The 20,396-nt window shown below is 34.9% G+C and overlaps 3 protein-coding genes and 1 long non-coding RNA gene across 14 annotated transcripts; 3 read left to right on the top strand and 1 right to left on the bottom strand.

The window, feature by feature from the left end:
* The first annotated feature begins 3,032 nt into the window (after positions 1-3,032).
* LOC112282464 (E3 ubiquitin-protein ligase makorin) lies at positions 3,033-6,697 on the top strand. Of its 3 annotated transcripts, none has more exons than XM_024520054.3 (7): positions 3,033-3,346; positions 3,830-3,917; positions 4,246-5,021; positions 5,386-5,451; positions 5,610-5,698; positions 5,904-6,173; positions 6,338-6,697. In XM_024520054.3, exons 1-5 carry the CDS (start codon positions 3,327-3,329, stop codon positions 5,641-5,643), a joined length of 984 nt encoding a protein of 327 aa, XP_024375822.1. In that variant the 5' UTR covers positions 3,033-3,326; the 3' UTR covers positions 5,644-5,698; positions 5,904-6,173; positions 6,338-6,697. The 3 variants fall into 3 exon arrangements, with proteins under 3 accessions (XP_024375822.1, XP_024375821.1, XP_073390298.1); XM_024520053.3 differs by lacking the exon at positions 5,386-5,451 and adding an exon at positions 5,276-5,345 and having other exon boundaries at positions 3,037-3,346; XM_073534197.2 differs by lacking the exon at positions 5,386-5,451 and adding an exon at positions 5,276-5,345 and having other exon boundaries at positions 3,048-3,139.
* Positions 6,698-7,187: 490 nt separating this feature from the next.
* LOC149989320 (uncharacterized) lies at positions 7,188-10,718 on the top strand. 6 transcript variants are annotated; one of them, XM_090250749.1, is made up of 3 exons: positions 7,190-8,066; positions 8,371-8,523; positions 8,914-10,718. In XM_090250749.1, exon 3 carries the CDS (start codon positions 9,240-9,242, stop codon positions 10,239-10,241), a length of 1,002 nt encoding a protein of 333 aa, XP_090106875.1. In that variant the 5' UTR covers positions 7,190-8,066; positions 8,371-8,523; positions 8,914-9,239; the 3' UTR covers positions 10,242-10,718. The 6 variants fall into 6 exon arrangements, with proteins under 6 accessions (XP_090106877.1, XP_090106876.1, XP_090106875.1 ...); XM_090250751.1 differs by lacking the exon at positions 8,371-8,523 and having other exon boundaries at positions 7,188-7,768; positions 9,168-10,718; XM_090250750.1 differs by lacking the exon at positions 8,371-8,523 and having other exon boundaries at positions 7,189-8,066; positions 9,168-10,718.
* Positions 10,719-12,167: 1,449 nt separating this feature from the next.
* On the bottom strand, positions 12,168-13,779 carry LOC112282466 (uncharacterized). 4 transcript variants are annotated; one of them, XR_012217547.2, is made up of 3 exons: positions 13,318-13,779; positions 12,895-13,027; positions 12,168-12,657 (listed from the first exon to the last, which is right to left on the bottom strand). It is a non-coding gene; the product is annotated as an uncharacterized LOC112282466 (long non-coding RNA). The 4 variants fall into 4 exon arrangements; XR_012217546.2 differs by having other exon boundaries at positions 13,206-13,325; XR_012217549.2 differs by having other exon boundaries at positions 12,895-13,030; positions 13,206-13,320.
* Positions 13,780-15,475: 1,696 nt separating this feature from the next.
* Positions 15,476-17,414, top strand: LOC112282080 (uncharacterized). Its single transcript, XM_024519270.3, has 4 exons — positions 15,476-15,697; positions 15,887-15,956; positions 16,238-16,262; positions 16,684-17,414. The coding sequence occupies exons 1-4, from the start codon at positions 15,641-15,643 to the stop codon at positions 17,099-17,101; spliced, it is 570 nt and encodes a 189-aa protein (XP_024375038.1). The 5' UTR covers positions 15,476-15,640; the 3' UTR covers positions 17,102-17,414.
* Positions 17,415-20,396: the final 2,982 nt, after the last annotated feature.

Here is a 20,396-nt window from a genome sequence, read left to right as displayed (position 1 = left end):
AGGAATAGATCTTAAAGTCGTTGCATTTGCACATGGACAGTTGTATGTTGTTTTTTCACAATGTACTTTTTAAAATATGATTAAGATCAAATATTTTTAAAATAATGAAGATGAGAAGACCACCATAAATGTAATTTATTTTGACATTCTTTTAACTTAGTTAATTAAATTGTTACAATAAATAAAAATTATGATTGCTATTATTGTGAAGAAACATAATTAGTTTTATTGTAATGTGCTTACTCTTATTTTTCTTTGTCAACATTTATTTAGAAGTGGTTAAATTTTTGACTTAGCAACCACAAACTAAATGTTTATAGCTTTTTTGTGACCAACAACACAAGTTCCTACTAGTATGTATGTATGTATATATAATATGCTATTATAATACAATATAATTTAATAACACAACCAGTCTTTGTAATCCACTTGCAAATATATAAATAAATAAAAATAATTTTAAATATATAATCACAATTTATTAAAAATTTGTACTTGATAAATAAACTAAATTATATCACAATAACACATAACCATAAGAACAAACTTGTATGGTCATCTTTAAACTTCACATCAGTAATTAATCATCATAACTAATGTATTTTTTAAGTATTTATTCCAATGAAATTAATTATGTTATATTAACAAAATATAACCTGGTTTAGAATTTTTTTTAAATTAAGTTTATAATGCTACAAGAAATTATAATTCAAATAATATTATACATAATATAATTATGCTTGTGTTAGGAGACTAACATTATAAATATCATTGAATATATAATGTTAACGTAAAGCAATATTTAAAATATAGTCTATAAATATGCAAGGAAAGTTTTATTAAATTTAATGAATATGAGTCATGCTGCAAATTTTCCGCATTCAAGCATTCTTAATTTATAACATTTTTAATGCACTCTAGTGAAAAAAAATCATGTGATATTAGAATCAATCATTTGTTTTTTGGTTACCAATTAGCTCTTGACAGTGATGTATCCAACTCTCAATTGATGAATTTTCAAGTGCATTTTGAAAAAGCTATCCATTTTTCTAAACATTTAGACTAAAATGATTGAATTGATTTATTTTTAGAATAATTTCATTGAGTTTCATTTCAAGAAAAATAATATATATATATATATATATATATATATATAATGATATTAACAAAATTTAGATCAGATAGAAATCAATGTAATTGAATTGTTAATAAACCTTAGATTTATAAAAAGTGTCTAATATTATCTGAGCCTACTCTTTTAAAGTCTAGAGGGTTGAGGTGAGAGATTTTTTTATGGTAAAAGTCAGTGCAATTCTTTAGGGAAATATGTACATACATATATATATATATATATATATATATCCATATAAATTTAAATTCTTGATTTTTTTAATCATGCTTTTAATGATTGAGGAATGATGTAAACAGTTTTTGAATGCTTCAAGTTGCAACTAGTTTAAGTAAAGGTTATCATTTAATTCTCACGTGTGGAAACATAATTAAGCATTATTTTATGTTATAAATTCGGAAAAATGTTATTACATTGATGACATTAATTCATAAAATTTTGTGTTTCATGTACTTTTTTCCTCTGTGTATAGGAATTTTATAAAATTTGTTTTTTCATAGTTAGTTTAGACGTTATATTTTATTTAGCGTACTACCATGAATGAAATAATTAAAACCCAGAAAGACAATTCAATCTTGCTCTAGGATATTTAAAATTTTGATTTTCTTTTATTTTGAATTGAAATAAAATGGTGAAGGTTGCATATTGCATGTATACAATATTTTGTTGTCCATCATGATTTATTATGTTTCAATAGATTATCTGATCTGGTTTAATAACCTACAAAATTAAAGACCATGTAATTGTAATAGTATGTTTTAACAATTAATGTTCCAAAATTTTGATACTTGTAATAAACATCATAACCTTTCTCGAATTCAGTTTCAGATGTGAACTTATCACAATTGCTTCTATCCATCGATTATTGTGTAGAAAAATTATTGTTTAAAACATTTCATATGATTTTAAAGAAACTATGCATTACAAGGATCAATTAGTTGTATAGCTTCAGTATTTTATTTTTTTATTAATCATATTATTGTACCAACATTTGTAAAAAATGCAGTGTAAATATACATACAGGGCACAATGAGCACTAAAAATAGCTGACTGAAACAGTTTCTAAGTGATAATTGGTTTTTTCATGTTTGGTTTTGTATTCCTAAAGTTGGGCAAGAGTGCAAAATAGGGTGAGATCTGTAAATACATATTCAAGTTTTGAGCTGACCAAGATCAATCGTAACATGGTACAAGACATTAAAAGAACTATAGAATAAATTAAGATTTTTTTAGGTCAATTTAATATATATATAGTTAATAATAGAAGTGTTATATTCTGTTTTTGATCTAGTTATTTAATTGGTTTTGTAACATGTTTTCCCAATGCATGTAATCAAAGTCTTCTATGTATCAATAGTCATATCTACGTTCATTAAAATATGCATGCATGAGAGTTGCTAAAGCAAAGATTCTTAATTATACTTAAAATTTTAACAAACTACATAAAATCACTATTAAACTAGATGAACTGTTTTTGATAAAAATAAAATTTTATTATATTGTCTTGCATTTCTAAACGTTTATATACTAATTCATTATTACATCATTTGTATATATATTTCTTTCAAAAACATTAATTCAAGTTTAAACTTGAATTTTGAAAAAATACTGAAAATCAAATAAAAATATAGAGGTTCGAAATAAATTAGAAAACCCATAAATTTCTTGATTGAATTATTACTGATACTGGAAGTACACCATATGGTGATGGTGTTTTTAGAATGGGTGAAAAAATGGAAGATGGCTACTTAATTGGGAACGTGATGTTCCCATGCATGTGAGCTCGGCGGTGCTGGTAGGGTGGTCCTAAGACCGCATTGCGGGGGTCGGCGTCGCCGCGGGCACGGTCATGGAACTGCATCACAAGTTCATCGGATAACAGCACCGTTCATAATGTTTGTCGACAAACAAGAGATACATCTGCAAGCCCTAACTAAGCCCTAAATTTCACTTTCAGAGCAACAGCACTGGCTTTTGGTCTAAGACACGCCTGGCTCTCTCGCCATGGATGTTCGTGAATTCGTGCTTCCACTTCCTCCTTGCTTATTAATTGCTACGTGCTCCACCGCCTTTCCCTCTCTAATCTCGTTTGTTCCTCAACAACTTCAACAAGGCCTCCCTCTAGCATTTAGAATTCAGCGGTGGCTTGTGTTTTGAATTTTCTAGTGCGAGTGGCTTTTTCTTGCTTCAATTGTATATGATGGAGGGGCGTAGCCGGTAGTTTTTTCTTTCTCGCTGTTGTTCTGCAATATTTTTCTCATTTGATCTTGCTTACATAGGTTGTAGAGGTTTTAGTGCTGTTTTGGTCCTTGCAATTCTTTTTCTTAGGACCGGGCATGCATTTGTTTTCGAACACCACACAGTCTTCTACATCATCTTCATCGTTGTAATTTTCTTCATTGAGGAAGCAAAAAATTTCAGTGTTTAGTAGACTTAGGACAATTGTAAGACTTGAACTGATTTTTTGATGCCGTGTAGAGAGTCTCGTAGGTGTTCTGTTGGTAGATGTTCAAGTTTATTTTTGCTGCCCTCATTAACATGTTTTTCATTTGAACCGAATTTAACGCCTGTGCATCTGATTGATGCGATTCGTTAGTTATGGCAATTGTTAATCAATCATCATTGTTTTTCGGATCGTTTTTTTTCTCGTAACTTATCTTTTCTTGTGTTTTTCTCTTTTTCATTTGAAAATCTGTACAGCGTGTTGTGCAAATTCTTCATGCATGGAGCATGTCTTAAAGGAGTCGATTGCCAGTTTTCTCACAACTGGAGCGACCAGTCTAGTCAGGTTTGTTCTAATTAGAAGCAGCGTCTAGCTACTTATGCCAATCTCATTGCTGAATCGGCATGATTGCGGTATCCTGAGGGAACTTGCATTACGTTTCTTGGTCCTCCTCGTCCATGCTCTGTTGTCTTAAACAGTTCTGGATGCTTAGGATTGGAAATTGGAACAATCTTTTTGTGAGTAACTGCAATTTTTGTGGATGAATCGATTGAAGCAGATTGAAACAAACAGGGCTAGGCTTTAGAATGGAGAAGATGGCCACAGTCTAGTTTAGTCTGTCCAGTAGGTCTTCGTGAATTTGCACTGTTCTTGACCATGGATGTGCTCGCAGGTGTGCACGTTTTACCAGCGGGGTCTCTGCTCATATGGTGCTCGCTGCCGGTATGAGCACGTGAAAGTGTCTCGTTTAACTCAACCTCTGGCAACCCCGGTGCCGGTTCCAAGACATCTGCCCGCGGCCATCTCCCTTACATCTACCGTAGACTCAAGTTCGAGAGCTACAGTGATTGCAAAACCTTCATTGGCTCATTTGAAAGATGCCTGGCAGCAGAATTCTACTGAAAGTCTTGCAAACGGTGTCTCAGCGATATCACTTGGAGAAGCTGATGAGCCTGAAGCACTCTCAAATGATCCCAGTGATAGGCCTATTTGTGCTTTTGCTGCCGCTGGGAATTGCCCGCTCGGTGAGTCCTGTCGCAATATACATGGTGATTTGTGTACAACTTGCGGGAAGCACTGTCTTCATCCATATCGGCCTTTGGATCGGGAAAATCACAAGATCCAGTGTGAGCGGAACAAGAAAAATCTGGAGGCTCTCTTGAAAAGCCAAGACATAGAATGCAGTATTTGCCTGGAGAGAGTACTTTCTAAGCCTACTGTGGCTGAGCGAAAGTTTGGATTAATGTCCGGATGTGATCATCCTTTTTGCGTTGGGTGCATACGAGGTTGGAGAAGTGGTTCTCATGCTCCGGGAATGGATATTGATACCGTTGTGCGAGCTTGTCCAGTCTGCCGTGTGCCAACACATTATGTGGTGCCTAGTGTCGTATGGTACTTCAGCCCCGAAGAGAAGGAAGAGATCATAAATGGCTACAAAAACAAGCTGGGGTAAGTTCCTGAAAGCTAAACTTAGCACATCCCGTTCTTTTCAATGGAATTTTGATAGATCCCTTGCATACAACAACGACTAAAATATTTGCACCAAATAGGAGAATCTTTCTCCTGGTCGCCTGAATTAATTTATAATCGCAGTTGTTATTAGAGATAGTTATTGTTGTACAAGTAACTTGTCGTAAAGGTGGCAATGCGGTTTAGCACCGCTGGTATCTACAATATCTGAGCTTGAACCCTTGATTTGGCAGTGAGGTCGACTGTAGGCACTTCGATTACGGAAATGGCACCTGTCCTTTTGGCACAAGCTGCTTCTACAAAGTACGTTCTATGACTGTGGGATCTTGTTTGAACACTGCAGACTTCAAATCGAGGATGTTAAGTTTGAAGTCAATGTAATATTATGTATAATCTGGATCTTGCGAAGGTCGGTTTCTGAAGGATCCATTGATATGTCAAGTAAAAGCATTGTATAAAGATAAAGCATATTGTTAATTTCTTACAGCATGCTGGTGAGAGAAGTATTTATCCATCTCATATTTTGCTTGTGATCTGCTCATACGTATATTGCTTCGTAACCTGCAGCATGCTTTTAAAGATGGCACTCTGGAGGAGGTGAAATTGCGTCATCTTGGAGCTGCAGACGGTAACACAGTTATCGTCAAGAATGTCAGGTTGGCAACTTCGCGTTCTCCTGAATTCTGCTGTTTTTAGATTGATTTAGCTCGTAGTGGAACTTCCAGTTTTCAATGATTAATGTTGGCTAAATTAATGAGTTGAATCTTCATACATGTCTCTATGCGTGCGGGCATGTCTTCAGTGAGTACATGCGTCGTTCGGCCATTTAAGCAGTTGACATGTTTTATGCTCTGTATGCAGGTTGTCGGATTTTTTAAAACTTTAATGCCAGGTAATACAGCTCACGGCAGAACCTTGAACAAGTGCAGCATCGAAGATCTTCATATGCACCTTGGTCAGCATTTTGTTGTGAATATTGCCTACAATTCTTTATCCCGTGGACAAGAACCAGGCACGTCGAATGTGATTTACTCATGGAACTTGGTGTGTAAAAGTATGGGCATCTTACTACTTAAGAAGTGGCAATTGTTTTCGGTCACTACAGCCTACTAGCGCTCAGCCAGTCAATAGGTAAGCTTTTGTAACACATGTTTGACTTTTTTTCGAATAAATAATGCATGTGTGGACTCATTTTTATTTATCTATCTATTTTATTTTATAACGCTGTAATAGTTGTAATAGTTGAAGTATCTCAGCTCGACTTCGCCTTAATATAAGTGTCATGTATCTTGCAGCTGCGGGTAATCTCAAAAGAGCAGGGGTATGGTGATCTACATGAGAATTGTACAAAACTCTGATAAACTCATCCGAGGAACATATGTAGAAGGGCTAAGTCTCTACAATCTTTAAGTTATCATATGCACGAGCACCGCATGTCTCAACTACTCTGCAACATCAGCTACTTTTAGTACTACTTGCATTTGACATGGTTATGAAGCTCTCTAAATTCGCTCGTGCTCTGCCGAATTCTAATTGGCTGGTTCTTTTGAACGAAGAAACTCTTTTTTTTAAAAATAAATTGGAATGGAACTTTTTTACGGCCTTAGTGAACTGATCAGAGTACTGATCTTTTCACGGTCTCTGAATTACTCCTATGTAGTGCCTCACTTGTCGCAACCTTTAAGTTTGTATTGGGTACCCTGTGTATTTTATACGTGAAATTGGGTCTCTTACTCTCACCCTTAATTCAAAAATGTAACCGTTGAAACCAGAACACGCGGAGGCGGGTGACAACAATTCGCAGCAGTTCGCACCAATCACCTTCTAACAAGTGCCAGCGAATCATGTCATCGTAACTCTACAGGTAGCGTCGCAACTGTGGCATGTGATGTGGCATAGACGAGCTAGTTGCAATCGAGAAATAGGCGTATTGAATGTCGAACAATTTTAGAAACGGACCGACCCCAAAGTCGAGTACAAACCCCTTCCGCGAAGTTGTGAGTCGACAATCGAAAGTAGAGTACTAAAATTGCAAGTATACAAGTAACTACTATACTCCAGAAACAGGCGATATAGAAGACAATCGCTAATGAAGGCTTGTCGTCTCTGTCACTCATCGTTTTCTAGAACTCATAAGGTTCAGTGAAGTGTAAGGAGTCACATTTGATACCTGTGCTTTTAAAACCTAAACCATGGGAAATGAAGGGATTCATGCTTGTGGAAGTAAGGAGCCTGCGACAGAATTTTCACATTTCATTTCCCGAAGATATTCGGCGACCAATCGCGAGAGAGAGATTGATTACGACACCAGCAGACGGCGTTGGGCGTTAGGATGTCGCGCTGGTAGGACTAGATGCGAAATGTATGGGACAACTTCAAGCCAGTGGACTTTATTCTTGACAATTCCCCTTCTCCTCCTGCTTACACTTGGAGGTTCTAGGCAACACTTGGCAGCGCCGTAGCCTCCCACTTTGCTCAAGACTTGGTCCCGCCCCACCCCGCTCTCTGTGTCATCGCCTCTCTTCCGCTATCATTCGTGTAGGTCATAAGTTTGGGGTGCTTATTATCATCTGTCCTGCCATGGGCTTTACATCATCACGACAAATAGACAAAGACCTCCCCGCTTTGCCAGTACTATCCGAACTGGCCTCTTCGGAGTGAAGGAGGCGAGCTCATCGTCACCACAAACTGAGCAGGCTCGTCATCTGGAGGGGTTTTGATTTTGGGTACTATGCACACGTCTAGAGCCTTCATCGCTCGCTTTTTTGTGGGGTTAGGCAGAAGTTTATCCACGAGTGCAGACAGAGTGGACAGATAGTTTGCAGGTTGTAGACTCTGGTATCTTGTGCCTGTTTGTCAAGCTGGGCCTCGCCATCACTCTAGCAATCACTTGGGTATTGGTGGTGATGGTGATGATGATGGGGCTACTGAACGTTGAGATCTGAGGGTTAGTTTCGTGGTTGGAGTGAGGAGTGGATTTGGAGTTTGGTGTGGAGCGGCTGATGGGGACTTCTTGTTGACCAGGTTTGTGATGATTGATGCTTCTGTTATGATGTTGCGTGTCGGTTGACATGGCGGAAAACTTACTTTGGGTGAGGCGTTGCGCCGGGGAGGTGGGGTTAGGAGTCTTGCTGTTTCGACGGGGTTTTGTTCAGATTTGGGGTTAGTGCCGGGACTTCTCGTTCATGGTGTGTTTTACAATGAAGCCTGTCTAAGGATTGGTGTTTTTTTATTTTTATTTTTATTTTTCTTCCTTGTTTTCTTCTTCTTTGTTTATTCTTACTTTCTACTCCTCCTTAGTTTATTTTTATTTTTATTTTGGGTGTAGGAGGTGAGGGAGAGAGAATTTCTGGAAGGAGCCGCCCATGAAAATTTGGGTTTCGTAATTGTCTGAACCCTCTCTGCTTGAAATCATCGCTGGGGTTGGCGGGTGTTGGAGGAATCTACTCACTGAGTAGTACTACTGTGTTCGCCATGTTGGGTATGATTCAGTGTGAGGAATCGGTGTGTTGTCAGTCCATCGCTCGGAATGTGGTTTTTTCACACCTGAAATTGACGAGTTACGATCTTTGAAGAATTTGGTTGTCCGATCGGCTCGTGCTCATGTGTAGATACTGAAAGAGTCTATCTTAATGATTCCTCTTGGATATTGGTTTTCATCAAGTAGGAGCTTGCAATGCCAACTACAGTTTGACTAAATAACTGCTACAAATTGTTCCGAGACAGAGAGCTCTGTTTCTTTCTTGTTCCTTTCTATTCTTTGATTCTATTTTATTTTATTTATCGAGAATGTTTTGTTCTGCTTCCTTGTTTGATTTCGACTTTACCCGCAAACAGAAATGCCTAATTTGCACCTTTGCTTGCGCAACAGATGACTGTTGATTGTGGGTTCGCCATCTGGCTATAGCGGGAGTATGATAGAATGAGGAATCATGAGTCTGAGGTTTGGAGCTAAGGGATGGGGAATTAAACTGCCATGGAGGTTGAGGCAAGTTGTGTTGTAGATTTTGACAGATTTGGAGGCCGGGCCGGATTCTAGAAATTGGTCTCTAAGATTGCACAACTGCATTCCATGAGCAGGGATCATTTGTTCACAGGTTGTCTCAATGCTCTGAGAGTGTGCAGGATAGGTGTTTGAGCATTCACTTTGGCTCCTGCTGATTGGCTCCTGTTCCTCACCTCATAACCTTGGCAGCCATGGATCAGCATGCTATACGTGTGTTGAAAGCTGCGCCGTTGTTACTCGCTGGCGCTTACACATCGTATCTCCTATATGGGCGTGCAGGGGAGCCCGTAGAAGCCTTCGGAAATCACTGTCAGATGCCAGGACCGTTGTACAGTTGGAGGTTTGGTGTCCCGGCTGTTGATGATTTTCTTTGTGTAGTGGTGCAATCTTTCAGACAAGGGTTAAGCACAGCGGAAGGAACTTGGATAACGGGTTATTTGATTACGACCTTAGTGTCAGCTTATGCATTTCTGGCAGTGGAAGGGTCGAGGCAAAAGGCTGGGTGGTTCCTGTCACTCATCCCATTGCATGCATTACTATTTATGCTGGTTGGCATTTCAGTTGTTGTACCTGCTATTTGGCTGCCCTCGTACATTCTCTACAACGCCGGCGACAGGACACCTCGGGAAATATGGCGCAAGAAGGTGTCCATGGTTAGAATAGGTGCCATAGCTCTTTCCCTCATCCTTTTGAAACTGAGTGCTATAGCTATATTTTTCCCATTTTCTGAAAAGGGAAAGGAGATCTCTATTCTTCTCTTCCAAATCGCTCCTATCGCCCTGGCATGCTTGTGGATGCTGCTATCCCCCGCTTCAGAAGGGGTTTCTCAAATGCGAGGCCACCGTCGAGTCAAGGCCATGCACCTCTTGCAAGCCGAGGCAGGCCTCATCTGGCATCTTATTGGGGTCTTATACATTATCCGTGACCCTGAAATCCCTTGGAGAGTATTTAAGCTGTTGCACTCCTGGTCCAACACTGAGTTCCAAGCATTCTTCCTCCTCGTGGATGTGTCCGTCCTCTTCCTTGGATTCATGTACGTCATTGTCCTGGAAGATGGCACCGACATAGCCTCCCTTGTAGCTCTTGGGAGTGTGCTTCTGGGTCCAGCCTCCGCCCTGTCTGCCTACTTCGCATACCGAGAGGACAAGATACTTCAAGCAGTCATCGTCCAAGAACGCTCCAAAGATTTCTAACACTACTTTCTGCCTACCTCACTTTCATTGTCAATTGAATGTTTTTCTTTTTTTCTTTTTCCACCAGCGTAGGGACTTTTGATCGTCATCAACAAACATAGCTTGCTTGATGACTTGTTCGTTCCTCCAGGTGCTGTTATACTTCGCTCCTCATCCCTCCTGTCAAGGCATCGGATAGCACATGACTAGACAATCCTTTCTCAGAGAAATGAATAGCTTATTCTGTCTATTTCCTTTTTTCTTTTTCTCGTTTTTTTTTTTTTTTTTTTTTTTTTTTCCACCATTATGAAGACGATCTTCGTCCTCAGTGGTGATGTAGCTCGCTGTCCTTGCTTGTCATGCAATTGCAATCCAACTGTGAGGTAGAGTCTAGTGCCCCAATATTTTCAGCATGTACATCCTCAGTTCCAGTGTTTTCAACCTTGTTAATGTGTGTACTCCATATATCTGAAGCAAGTGAAGCTATTAAAAGTGGTAGATTCATTGCATGGTCTTCAAGAGCAATTCCCTTTTGACTGCAATTTGCCACTTGGGTGGTTACACCCATTTCTTTGTTCTTTGCTCTGTTCGTTGTGGTTGTCGCAGCTCAGTTTCATTACTGTGGCATGTCTTAGTAATGAGTGTATTTTGTTTTGATTTTTGGTGTTTGGTTTGTTCTAAACATAACCTACTACTATAAGCATGTCTTCTTTAAAACTCAAATGTTACTTTACATATGAAGTTATTTTAAATGTATTTGAAAAACCGTGAGTTTGTAAATTAGTGAAGAGCATTGAGATTCATGTCCATTACTAGTATCACCAATCTTCCGGTGTGATTGTAATTTGAAAATTCTTGTACATTTCACCCCAATTCAAAGAACAAAACTCCAGTCACTTAAGTTATTGAACACTGGGCATCACAACTAGTTAATAAAATGGGTCCTATTTTTAACAATGCTCATTACTGTCGCTCAAACGAGCGAGTTGTGCGAAATGAAAGTTTTCACCAATACTTCTTCATTGATGTTTTAACTATTCCTGACATCCACTAATGAAATACTCGGTTTGCAATCCTTTTGTGTGATTTTGTCTCATGAACTTAACAAACAGGTATTGGAGTCTTGTTTCACCAATTGTTGACAAGGAGGTTTGTGCAGAATTGATTTGTTTGATATTATAGTTTAACATTCAAACATAAACTATGAAAAGATTGGTTGGGTAAAATAAATGCAATTGGTCTTAGGATGAACACTAATTAGTATGATTTACATCTTCTGTTCATTTTTTGGCTAATATGTAGCTTTTACAATAGTTTTGTAAATAGATATAGACAATTTCATTGTGTTACTCATAATTTTTTGTAAATAGATATAGACAATTTCATTGTGTTACTCATAATTTTTTGTAAATAGATATAGACAATTTCATTGTGTTACTCATAATTTTTTGTAAATAGATATAGACAATTTCATTGTGTTACTCATAATCTTATTACTTAGAATTGCTACTGTAAAATATCAGATATTCTTAAAGATCTCTATACCTATTTTTTTTTTTGAAATTCTATTGTAAACCATCTTTAAAAGTTTTGAAAATAACACAAAAATAATAAATATATGAAAAAAAAATCACTCAAATTTAATCTATAATAAAAATAAAATTTATAAATTGATAAATTAAAGTAATCATTTAATTGGTAAGTTTTTCCTTAATTCTCTCTGATTTTTATTTATTTATTCTATATTATTATCATTAATTGTGCAAGGATATTAGTTTTTCAATTATTGAGGATACAGAACGATTGCAAGAAAACATATCATATTAATTTTTTTATTAATTGATATATTTTTATTTAAATACGTTTACGTGTTTATGTTATATATATATATATATATATATTAATGAAAATATTTTCCTGTTTTAAAAGATTTATGACCAGAGGCAATTTTGAATAGTTATAGGCTGAAAACATTAATTATGTTTTCTACAGAATGTCATAGCCTCTTTTGCTTGTAATTGGAATTTTCCGGCTTAAATAATTTTACATTTTGTAACAAATGCACGAATATTTAATTTTTAATCCTGTGAAATATTTAAATCGAATTTTATACAGTTTGATGGGCAGTCTAAATAATTTATGTCTTTGTCATGAATTCTATCATTATCAAATAATTTGGTAGGAAAAATTACACTTTCTTTTAATTTGACATTCTTGGAACATTTTTCATTCATGCAACAATCTTTGCTACTATCTTCACTTGATTCACTCATCCTCTGATAATTTTTATAGTTATGTATAACATTTTCTTCAATTGCAAATCTTACTCTTTTTCCTAGTTTTTGCCGGTTACCCTCAACAACAGTTGTTGTTTGTATTACTTTCATGGTTTCAAATTCTGTTTCATTGTTTGAATTTGATTGTGAATTGTGTAAACCTAAATAAATAAAAAAAGAAGAAGTTATATAATAATTTGTGAACAATGAAAAACATATATTTTTATTTTTCAGAATTGTAATTAACCTGAATCAAATCCAAAATAATTGTTGTATAAACTTACAAGAACTATGTCAAAAATTATTATAATCAAATTCATGAACATGTGCTTTATTTTTATTGTTATTATTACATGCATGTATGTATATATGTATATATAGCTTAGTTTTGAATCAACCTCTTTCTTCCTCAACTTCCATTGCATCTTCATGCATTGCCATTTATTGTTTATGCTATGAATACTTTGAAATATAATGATCATATAAAGACTTCAATTCCTTAAAAAATATCTTTCCAATAAAACAAATTCTCTGCTAAAAATGTAAAAAAATTAATAATGATTCACTTTTTAAGAAATTTATTTGAAAGGTAAAACTCCAAAAAATAATGAACTATCATGTCTATATTTTATAACAGTATTTTAAATCATGAAAGTAAGTAAATTGTTATACTGTATTTTCACTTAATTGAAATTAAGAAATGTTGTACCGGTGTGTTTTATTTTTTCAATTCTAATTTTTCTGATTATACATGTACAATAAAAACCTGATGCTTAAGAAACAAAAAAGAAACAAATATTGTGATATCTAATATTGAATACCTCAAATTAAATTTCTATTTTTTAAAAATGCTATCAGTAGTTTCATGACGTTTCTTCCTTAAAATCCACGTATCAAATTTGTTATGTTAAATTTCTACCATACATAATTTCTTTTTTGTGTTTTTTATTCATTTATTACCAATAATTTTATGCAAAATTTCCTTTTTTCTCTCTTTTTTTTTTTTTTTTTTTTTTTTTTTTCAGTGAGTATGTTTCCTTTAAAACATACAATTCATAACTATTAAACACCAAAACATTGCATGATTATTATTTTTCATCACTGCAATGATAAGGAAATGTGGCTGTTTACAAGTCGAAATATTTATATGCACACACAAGACATTATTAGAAAATACATAAAATCAGGAATAAATGACCTTGATTCTAGCATAAAAATTAAATGAAAAGGATAAAATATTTTATTTATAACAATGCATTAATAGATTAATAAATTATACACACACACATATATATATATATATATATATATATATATTTCATGATTTTTGAGCAAGTTGAATAATATCAAGTGGCAAAAATATGATTACACATCATTGAACCACTCTAACATCTAAGATATTTTTTACAATATTATTTTATCAATATATTTTTTTATGTTTTTAAGCTATTATATGTTTAGATTTTTATTTTATTTTATTATGTATGCAAAATATTTTCATGTTCAATCTTCTACATTGATGTACAATAAAAATTAATAATATCCTATTTTGAAAGTTGTATAGCAACTAGGAGGGTGTGTGTAGCATGAGCCTTTAGATAATGGTATGCATGCATGATTACGAAAAAATTGCTATTATCTTTCATCACTCAAATGTTATATGTTTTTTATTTTATTTTTATTTTATGAATAATTAATAATTAATTGTTTTTCATGTATCTAATAGAAAAGTTAAAATTAAATTTTACTAATCAATAATAACAATAGAAAAGTTGATATATATATATCTTCCATCATTATATACAATTTATTTATTTATTTAAAAATATAATTTGATTATACTTTAAATCACAGGAAAAACGAAGTCCAAAGTGGGTCCTTAGTGTAAAATCATGGAATCCAAAAGTATGAAATTCGAATACTCAAGGAGAAACAATAACATTTACGAGTATTAAGAAGTCAATCGTGGCGGTAAAATGTGAGTTTAATATTGCTCGAAAAAGGGGTATTGTACAATACATATATATGCGAGGCTTGTTTTGCAGAATCTACGCTGAAAGAGAAAAACCGCACAAACTAAAGGTGATCCGTAACAGCGATAACGAATGTTGCCCCCCTGTCTGGTGGGTGTCTGCTATTCCTAAAGTTCTTTCGCAACGCGTCTTCATGTGCTACTAGGAAATCTGCTTCTGCCGTGAAGAAACTACTGCAGATGTCACTCTCAGCTAATGAAAAGAGCTCCCATTTGCGTGATCGCTAGGTCAGTTCTCGTACATTGGGATGCGACGAACCCAACACTGTTGTCCCTGAATCCATTTCGACGAAATTGTCTGAAATCTCCCACGTCATTTGCACTAGTTTCACACGGATTGCTGAGAATCAAGCCCACCACTTCGTTTCCGCTTCTGCATGAAGGTCGCGATTTTAGAAAATAAATAAATTAACTGACAAATGACGGAGCTTTCGCACCAGTGGATAAACTCGAAACCCAGTACTAGTGAGCTCTGGAAGCACCGTTGTTGTTGCAGGGTACCAGCAGATGAAGATACTGTTCCGGAACAGATGTGGCGGATGCGCAAACTTGCCGGGCGTGGCAGTTCGACACCCAGTGCGATTACTGATATCCGGGAAGCATCACAAGTACAATTATTCGTGTGCTTGTGGAAGTTCACACCAGCAAAACGGGCTAAACAGGAATCACGCAAATCGAAAACAAAATAGAAGTCATCGTCGGGTTTATATGACGCTATTGGCTCAAACCCCTGATCGGATTGAATCGTTTTGTGTGGGTCCATTAAGAGGACCACGCTCTGGTCACCACGTGGAACCCACCCTTGTCTCCCTTGCGAAATTGTCCTCTGGGCAGACGTAGCAATCACGATGCATACGGTGAAGCTGGTACATGCCTGACGTTTCTGCTCGCCAACTGGACCGGCGCTATAAGTGTACGATCATATCGATGCGAGTCATTTGCTACTTGTGAATGTTTGCGTGGGTGCGTTGCAATCTGTTGCCGCGGCTAAGTCGAGAGGTCAGGGTTAGTAAACTTAGAACGATCGGTCCTCTGCATCATCAGATTGTAGTTAGTTGTGGGTTGTGTTGATTGATTCCTTCAGGACAGGACCGGAAGGGAGTGAGATTCGGATGGAGCGGTCTCTTTTGCGCCTGGCGTGGAGGGCGAGGGTTTCGACGTTTTTGCAGGTTAGATTGAACTGCTTGGTGGTGACTTGAGATAGTAGAGAAGAAATGGTGGTGGTGGTGGTGTTGTTTTGAATTATTTTTTGCATGGGTTGTGTATTTGTAATCGGTGGATGCGGAGGTTGGGAAAGGTGATCGGAGGGGATGAGAGTTGAAGTTGAGTTGGGGTTTGGGTCTGTGTGTTTGCTTTAGAGTCCCCAGAGGGAAGCGGCATTGTCGTCGCAACAGGCGCGGTGTTATGTGGCGTCGCCATCTTCTGCAGGTGTGTAGTTTGCTATTGGGGTTTGAGATTTTAGGACATTTTTGAGGGGGAGTAAGAACGGCGTGCCAGGGATAGGGTCGTATCACTTCCTTGCCGCCCATATTGTTTACTCTCTATAATCCTCAGTAGATCGCAAGGTAGGATACATGTAGCCCCACTATTTAATATGAGTGGTTTTATTTTGCTTGAGCAGTGGGAATTTTCTTCATGTATCCATTTTTCGTGGTATACATTATGATTATCTTTTCTTCTAATCTGTAAATTGGTCTCTGTAACTGCAGATGAGATTCCTCGCTCAGAGTTGAGGTATGCCCAATACTGGAACTTCTCGTAGACTTGAGAGATAATCCTCACCTGGAAGTGGTATTGATCCACCGTGCGACGTGGGTTTTCACGAACAGTTCTTTGAGTATAATAATCATCGTCATCACAATAACAGTAACAATAATAATGATAATACCAATAGTGATGTTCAAATGCAATGAACGAAGAACTTTAGCGCAGCGTGCTAAGTTCTCTAAAACATTGTAGAATTGTTCCAATAAATTCCGAACGTAATAATCCTCCGCCACCTCAAACTCACATCCAGTCGTTGGTCAATTCACGGATCCCCCTGTCACATAGTCCAGGTACTCAGTAACGGTCCACACGCTTGACAAATGAACTTACTCGTGCCTTCGTGACGCAAAGGTTTGAAACATTTTGTCCATGAAATGGTATAATGCAGACAGTCATTGCTGGCGAAGACCCAACCAGTGTGGCAAAAATGGACCAAACACCACGCGGGAGAGTCCACCGCGAGTCATGACGCCCCTCAAGGCACCATCGACTGCATGGGGTTAGTCACGCGAAAGACCGTAGCTGCGAAACGCTACGCAGTGGGATCTAGTGCCATAGACCCAGCCGGAGCGCATGCCCAACTGGGGGACCGCGAGTCCAAGGAGAAGGCCAAGGAGATCCTGCTTGAAGTCCGCGAGAAGCTGGAAAAGACACTGGAAGAATCGACAATCAAGGGGCTGCAGGAGAAGCTGATCGCCACTGAGGGAATCGGCGAAGTAGTTCAGGAACTATATAATCAGAAAGATGAAAACAACATCGATCTAGATCTTCCCACCTCGGAACCAGGAGCTGACCGCATCTCTTAGCTTCCGTCACTAGCATGTTTCCGGTTCACAATCCGGCAGTTGATCTGTTAAGATTGCTCCGATGAGTCGCCGAATGCTTCAGCGATCCGACCATCGCTGCAGGGCTAGAGCTACAATTCCTGTGTAGAATAAGAAGAAGTAGAATTTTGCCTGGAACGGAGATCCCAGACGACGTTGCCTGGTGGGTTTGCACACATGGCACATTTAATAGACAAAAATTAAGATAATGTGTTGGTAGATGTGATGGCTTGTGATGCTAGAGTATAAGAAAAATAAAATAAAACAACACCTTAGTGTTGCGTTTCTGTTGGCATGCTGTGGGATTCGTGGTTTTTTGTAGGGTGATGGATGTGTTGGATGAATTTGAGTTTACTCCTCTGTGATGCGTACAGTATTGAACTTGATTTGTGTTTTAGTCTTTGTGGTAATAGTACACAACTGAATATGTGATTAATTTAGTCTCTGATGCAGAAGGAATGGATTGAAGTGAATGGGGTGAGGTATTGGAAGACTGCTCCATTTTTTTTATATAAGTAGATATATAGCACTTAAACTTACGTTTATTACAGTGAAATCACTAAAAATAAATTATGCTCTTAAAAATATTATTGCATGTTAAAAGAACACTTTAAAAAAAACTAAGTATCTTTTGTGGTTTGTAGTTAACAATCTTATATATAAAACTTAATTTGTGAATTTTGTAATGATTGAGCTTGAACTATTGTAAAGATCTTAATACAGAACAAAAATTTGCAATAGAACGTCTCATAAAGAATTCTTCCAACTTCTTCAATACTATGTCAATGTTGCATTAGTATTTCATTCTAGATAATAAAAATTATCTTTCTTAAAACATTAGTATATGGTGTGTTTTTTTTGTAATATTACAAAACAAAACTTCATAGAGTGAATGGAGATTTGAACATAGAGTATATTTTTTGTTTATCATCAAAAGTTGTGCTATAAATCTAAAAGAAGCACCATGTAAAATACTATTTTTTTTTTTTTTTTTGAAACATTAGTATCTTTATATTATAAATAATTTAATTTTCTTTTTCTTGTTGGTCTTCCCAGAATATACAACTTCTAAAGATTATTAGCTACCAAATTATTTAAATCTAAGTTGATAATATGCTGCTCATTATTTAATTTTGGCAAACAATATTTGACAATTTTTTTAATTTGGCATAATTCTATGCTACAAAGACTTAAAAAATCGTCTTAATATCTTCAAATTTGACTTGAGTTACAATTTTCTTGAAACACATTTTTTTAAAAACATGTAGGTACTTAGTCCAATAAGTAAAAAAAAAAAAATAGTAAATGTTTTAAGAATCTTTGTTCTAGAAGATTTTTATAAAAAAAGTTTGTGGATGAAGAATTTTTTATATATGCATGTATTACTCATTGAAACAATTTGTTTGACTCTTTATTTCTAATTTATTACAAACTTCATTGCAACTTCTATTTTCACTCATTATTGTACTACTTCATTTATTGTTATACTTCTTTTGTTTCTTTAATTTTATAAGATATTAACACAATTATTTATCTATGCATGTATGAGTCTTTACTGATCTAACAATTATATTGCATTCACTCAGATTAATTCATTACTACTTTGTAGATTGTTGCATAAGTTAAAAAAAATGTGGTTGTACAATTGTTAAAACAAGGGTTTTTTATTGTATAAGATATTAAGTCAATTTAATATTAGTTTTAGAGAAATTAGTTATATATGTAAAATATGTATTCAATGGCATTGTATAATTAAAGCATGTTTATTGTAAGTTTTGTTTAACATTAATAAATAAAAAGTTTTGTGCAATGTTACAACATGCAAGGTAGATGTTGCAACTCAAGTTTTTGTAAGTCTTGCTTGTAATGCCTACATGGTTATTTATGTCTCTACGCTTTGTAATTTATTCATAGCAAGAAGATTGCAAGTAATTTCGTAGACCAAAAAGTTATTGTTGTGACATTATTACTATCAAGTATCATGGATATAGCAATTACTAAGATAAAGAGAATTGAATAGAAATAAATAAAAGTAGGTAAATTTGATAATATCTTGTGGTGAAGCTTCTTAGAAGTTACATCAATATAGATTGGACTTTCTAAATATTTGTAGGTCATTAATAGGTTAAAAATTTGATTAATAAGTTGGCCATATGTTATATATGTTGGCCACTTGCTTTACAAGTTGGCCTCATGTTGCTTATATTAATCATTTGTCATATAAGTTTGCCATGAGGTGCATATGTTGAAAACTTACCTTAAATATTAGATACATGTTCTGTAAAATTGAATATATGATAGATAACCTATAAAATGTTGTCATGTAGCTTCTTTATTTGATAGTATATATAGAGGTAAGAATGATGTCTTCTTTATTCTTTTCAATGCCTTTCTTGTTTTTAGCCTTGTTTCAAGAGTTTCTAATCTTCTTATCTTTGATAATAGCCATTCTTGTTTCTTCTTGAATATACATACTTTCACATTTCTTTTTTTCATTTCTTTTTGACATACATCTTACTTAATTATTTACATATTTTGATTTCTTATCCTTAATAAATTAAAAAGAGTGCATTTAGAATATTAAATATTTATTTTTTTATAATAATAATAATAATAATAATAATATATAAGTATAGTAAATTTTTTGGATTATCCACTTCTAAAATAATACTACTTTTAGAATTTTCTTTGCTCTTGAATCTTTTCTTTTATTTATTTTAAAGTAATATTAGATATTTTTTATTATTTTTTATCATGACACAACTTATTGAAATAAAAAATATAATAATACAAATATAAAAGATAATAATAGAATTAATACTTTCAATATATTAAATTAATTTATTACTATAAGAATAAAAATATTGATTGAAAATAAAGATTTAAAAATGATTAGATTTGCTTCAATATTTATAATAAATTATATTACTTTTCTTAAGATAGAACATTGTTTAAATATTAAAGAATCAAGAATTATTTTATTTGAGAAGTTTCATGGTACAAGGTTAAAATTTTGAAGATTTATTAATCAAGTACAATTGGTAATTGAACTTGAATCTTAAAGGTATTTAGCTTGAAGATTATAAGTTAAGTTTATTAGAACAATGCTTTTAAATTCAGCTTTATCATAATTTTCATCTTCTTTTAGAACAAAATAATCTAGTATTAGATAATTTAGAATTTTTTTTGATGGAATTTTGATTTTTGTATAGAAAATATAATGCAATTTGAATTACAACCAACAAGATTTATATTTTTTACCAATTTTTTTATTTAG

The sequence above is a fragment of the Physcomitrium patens genome, chromosome 5 (assembly GCF_059467195.1).
Source record: "Physcomitrium patens ecotype Gransden chromosome 5, ASM5946719v1, whole genome shotgun sequence".
Lineage (NCBI taxonomy): Eukaryota > Viridiplantae > Streptophyta > Bryopsida > Funariales > Funariaceae > Physcomitrium > Physcomitrium patens.
Note: the sequence above shows the minus strand (reverse complement) of the source record. Positions and strands in the feature narration are given on the sequence as shown.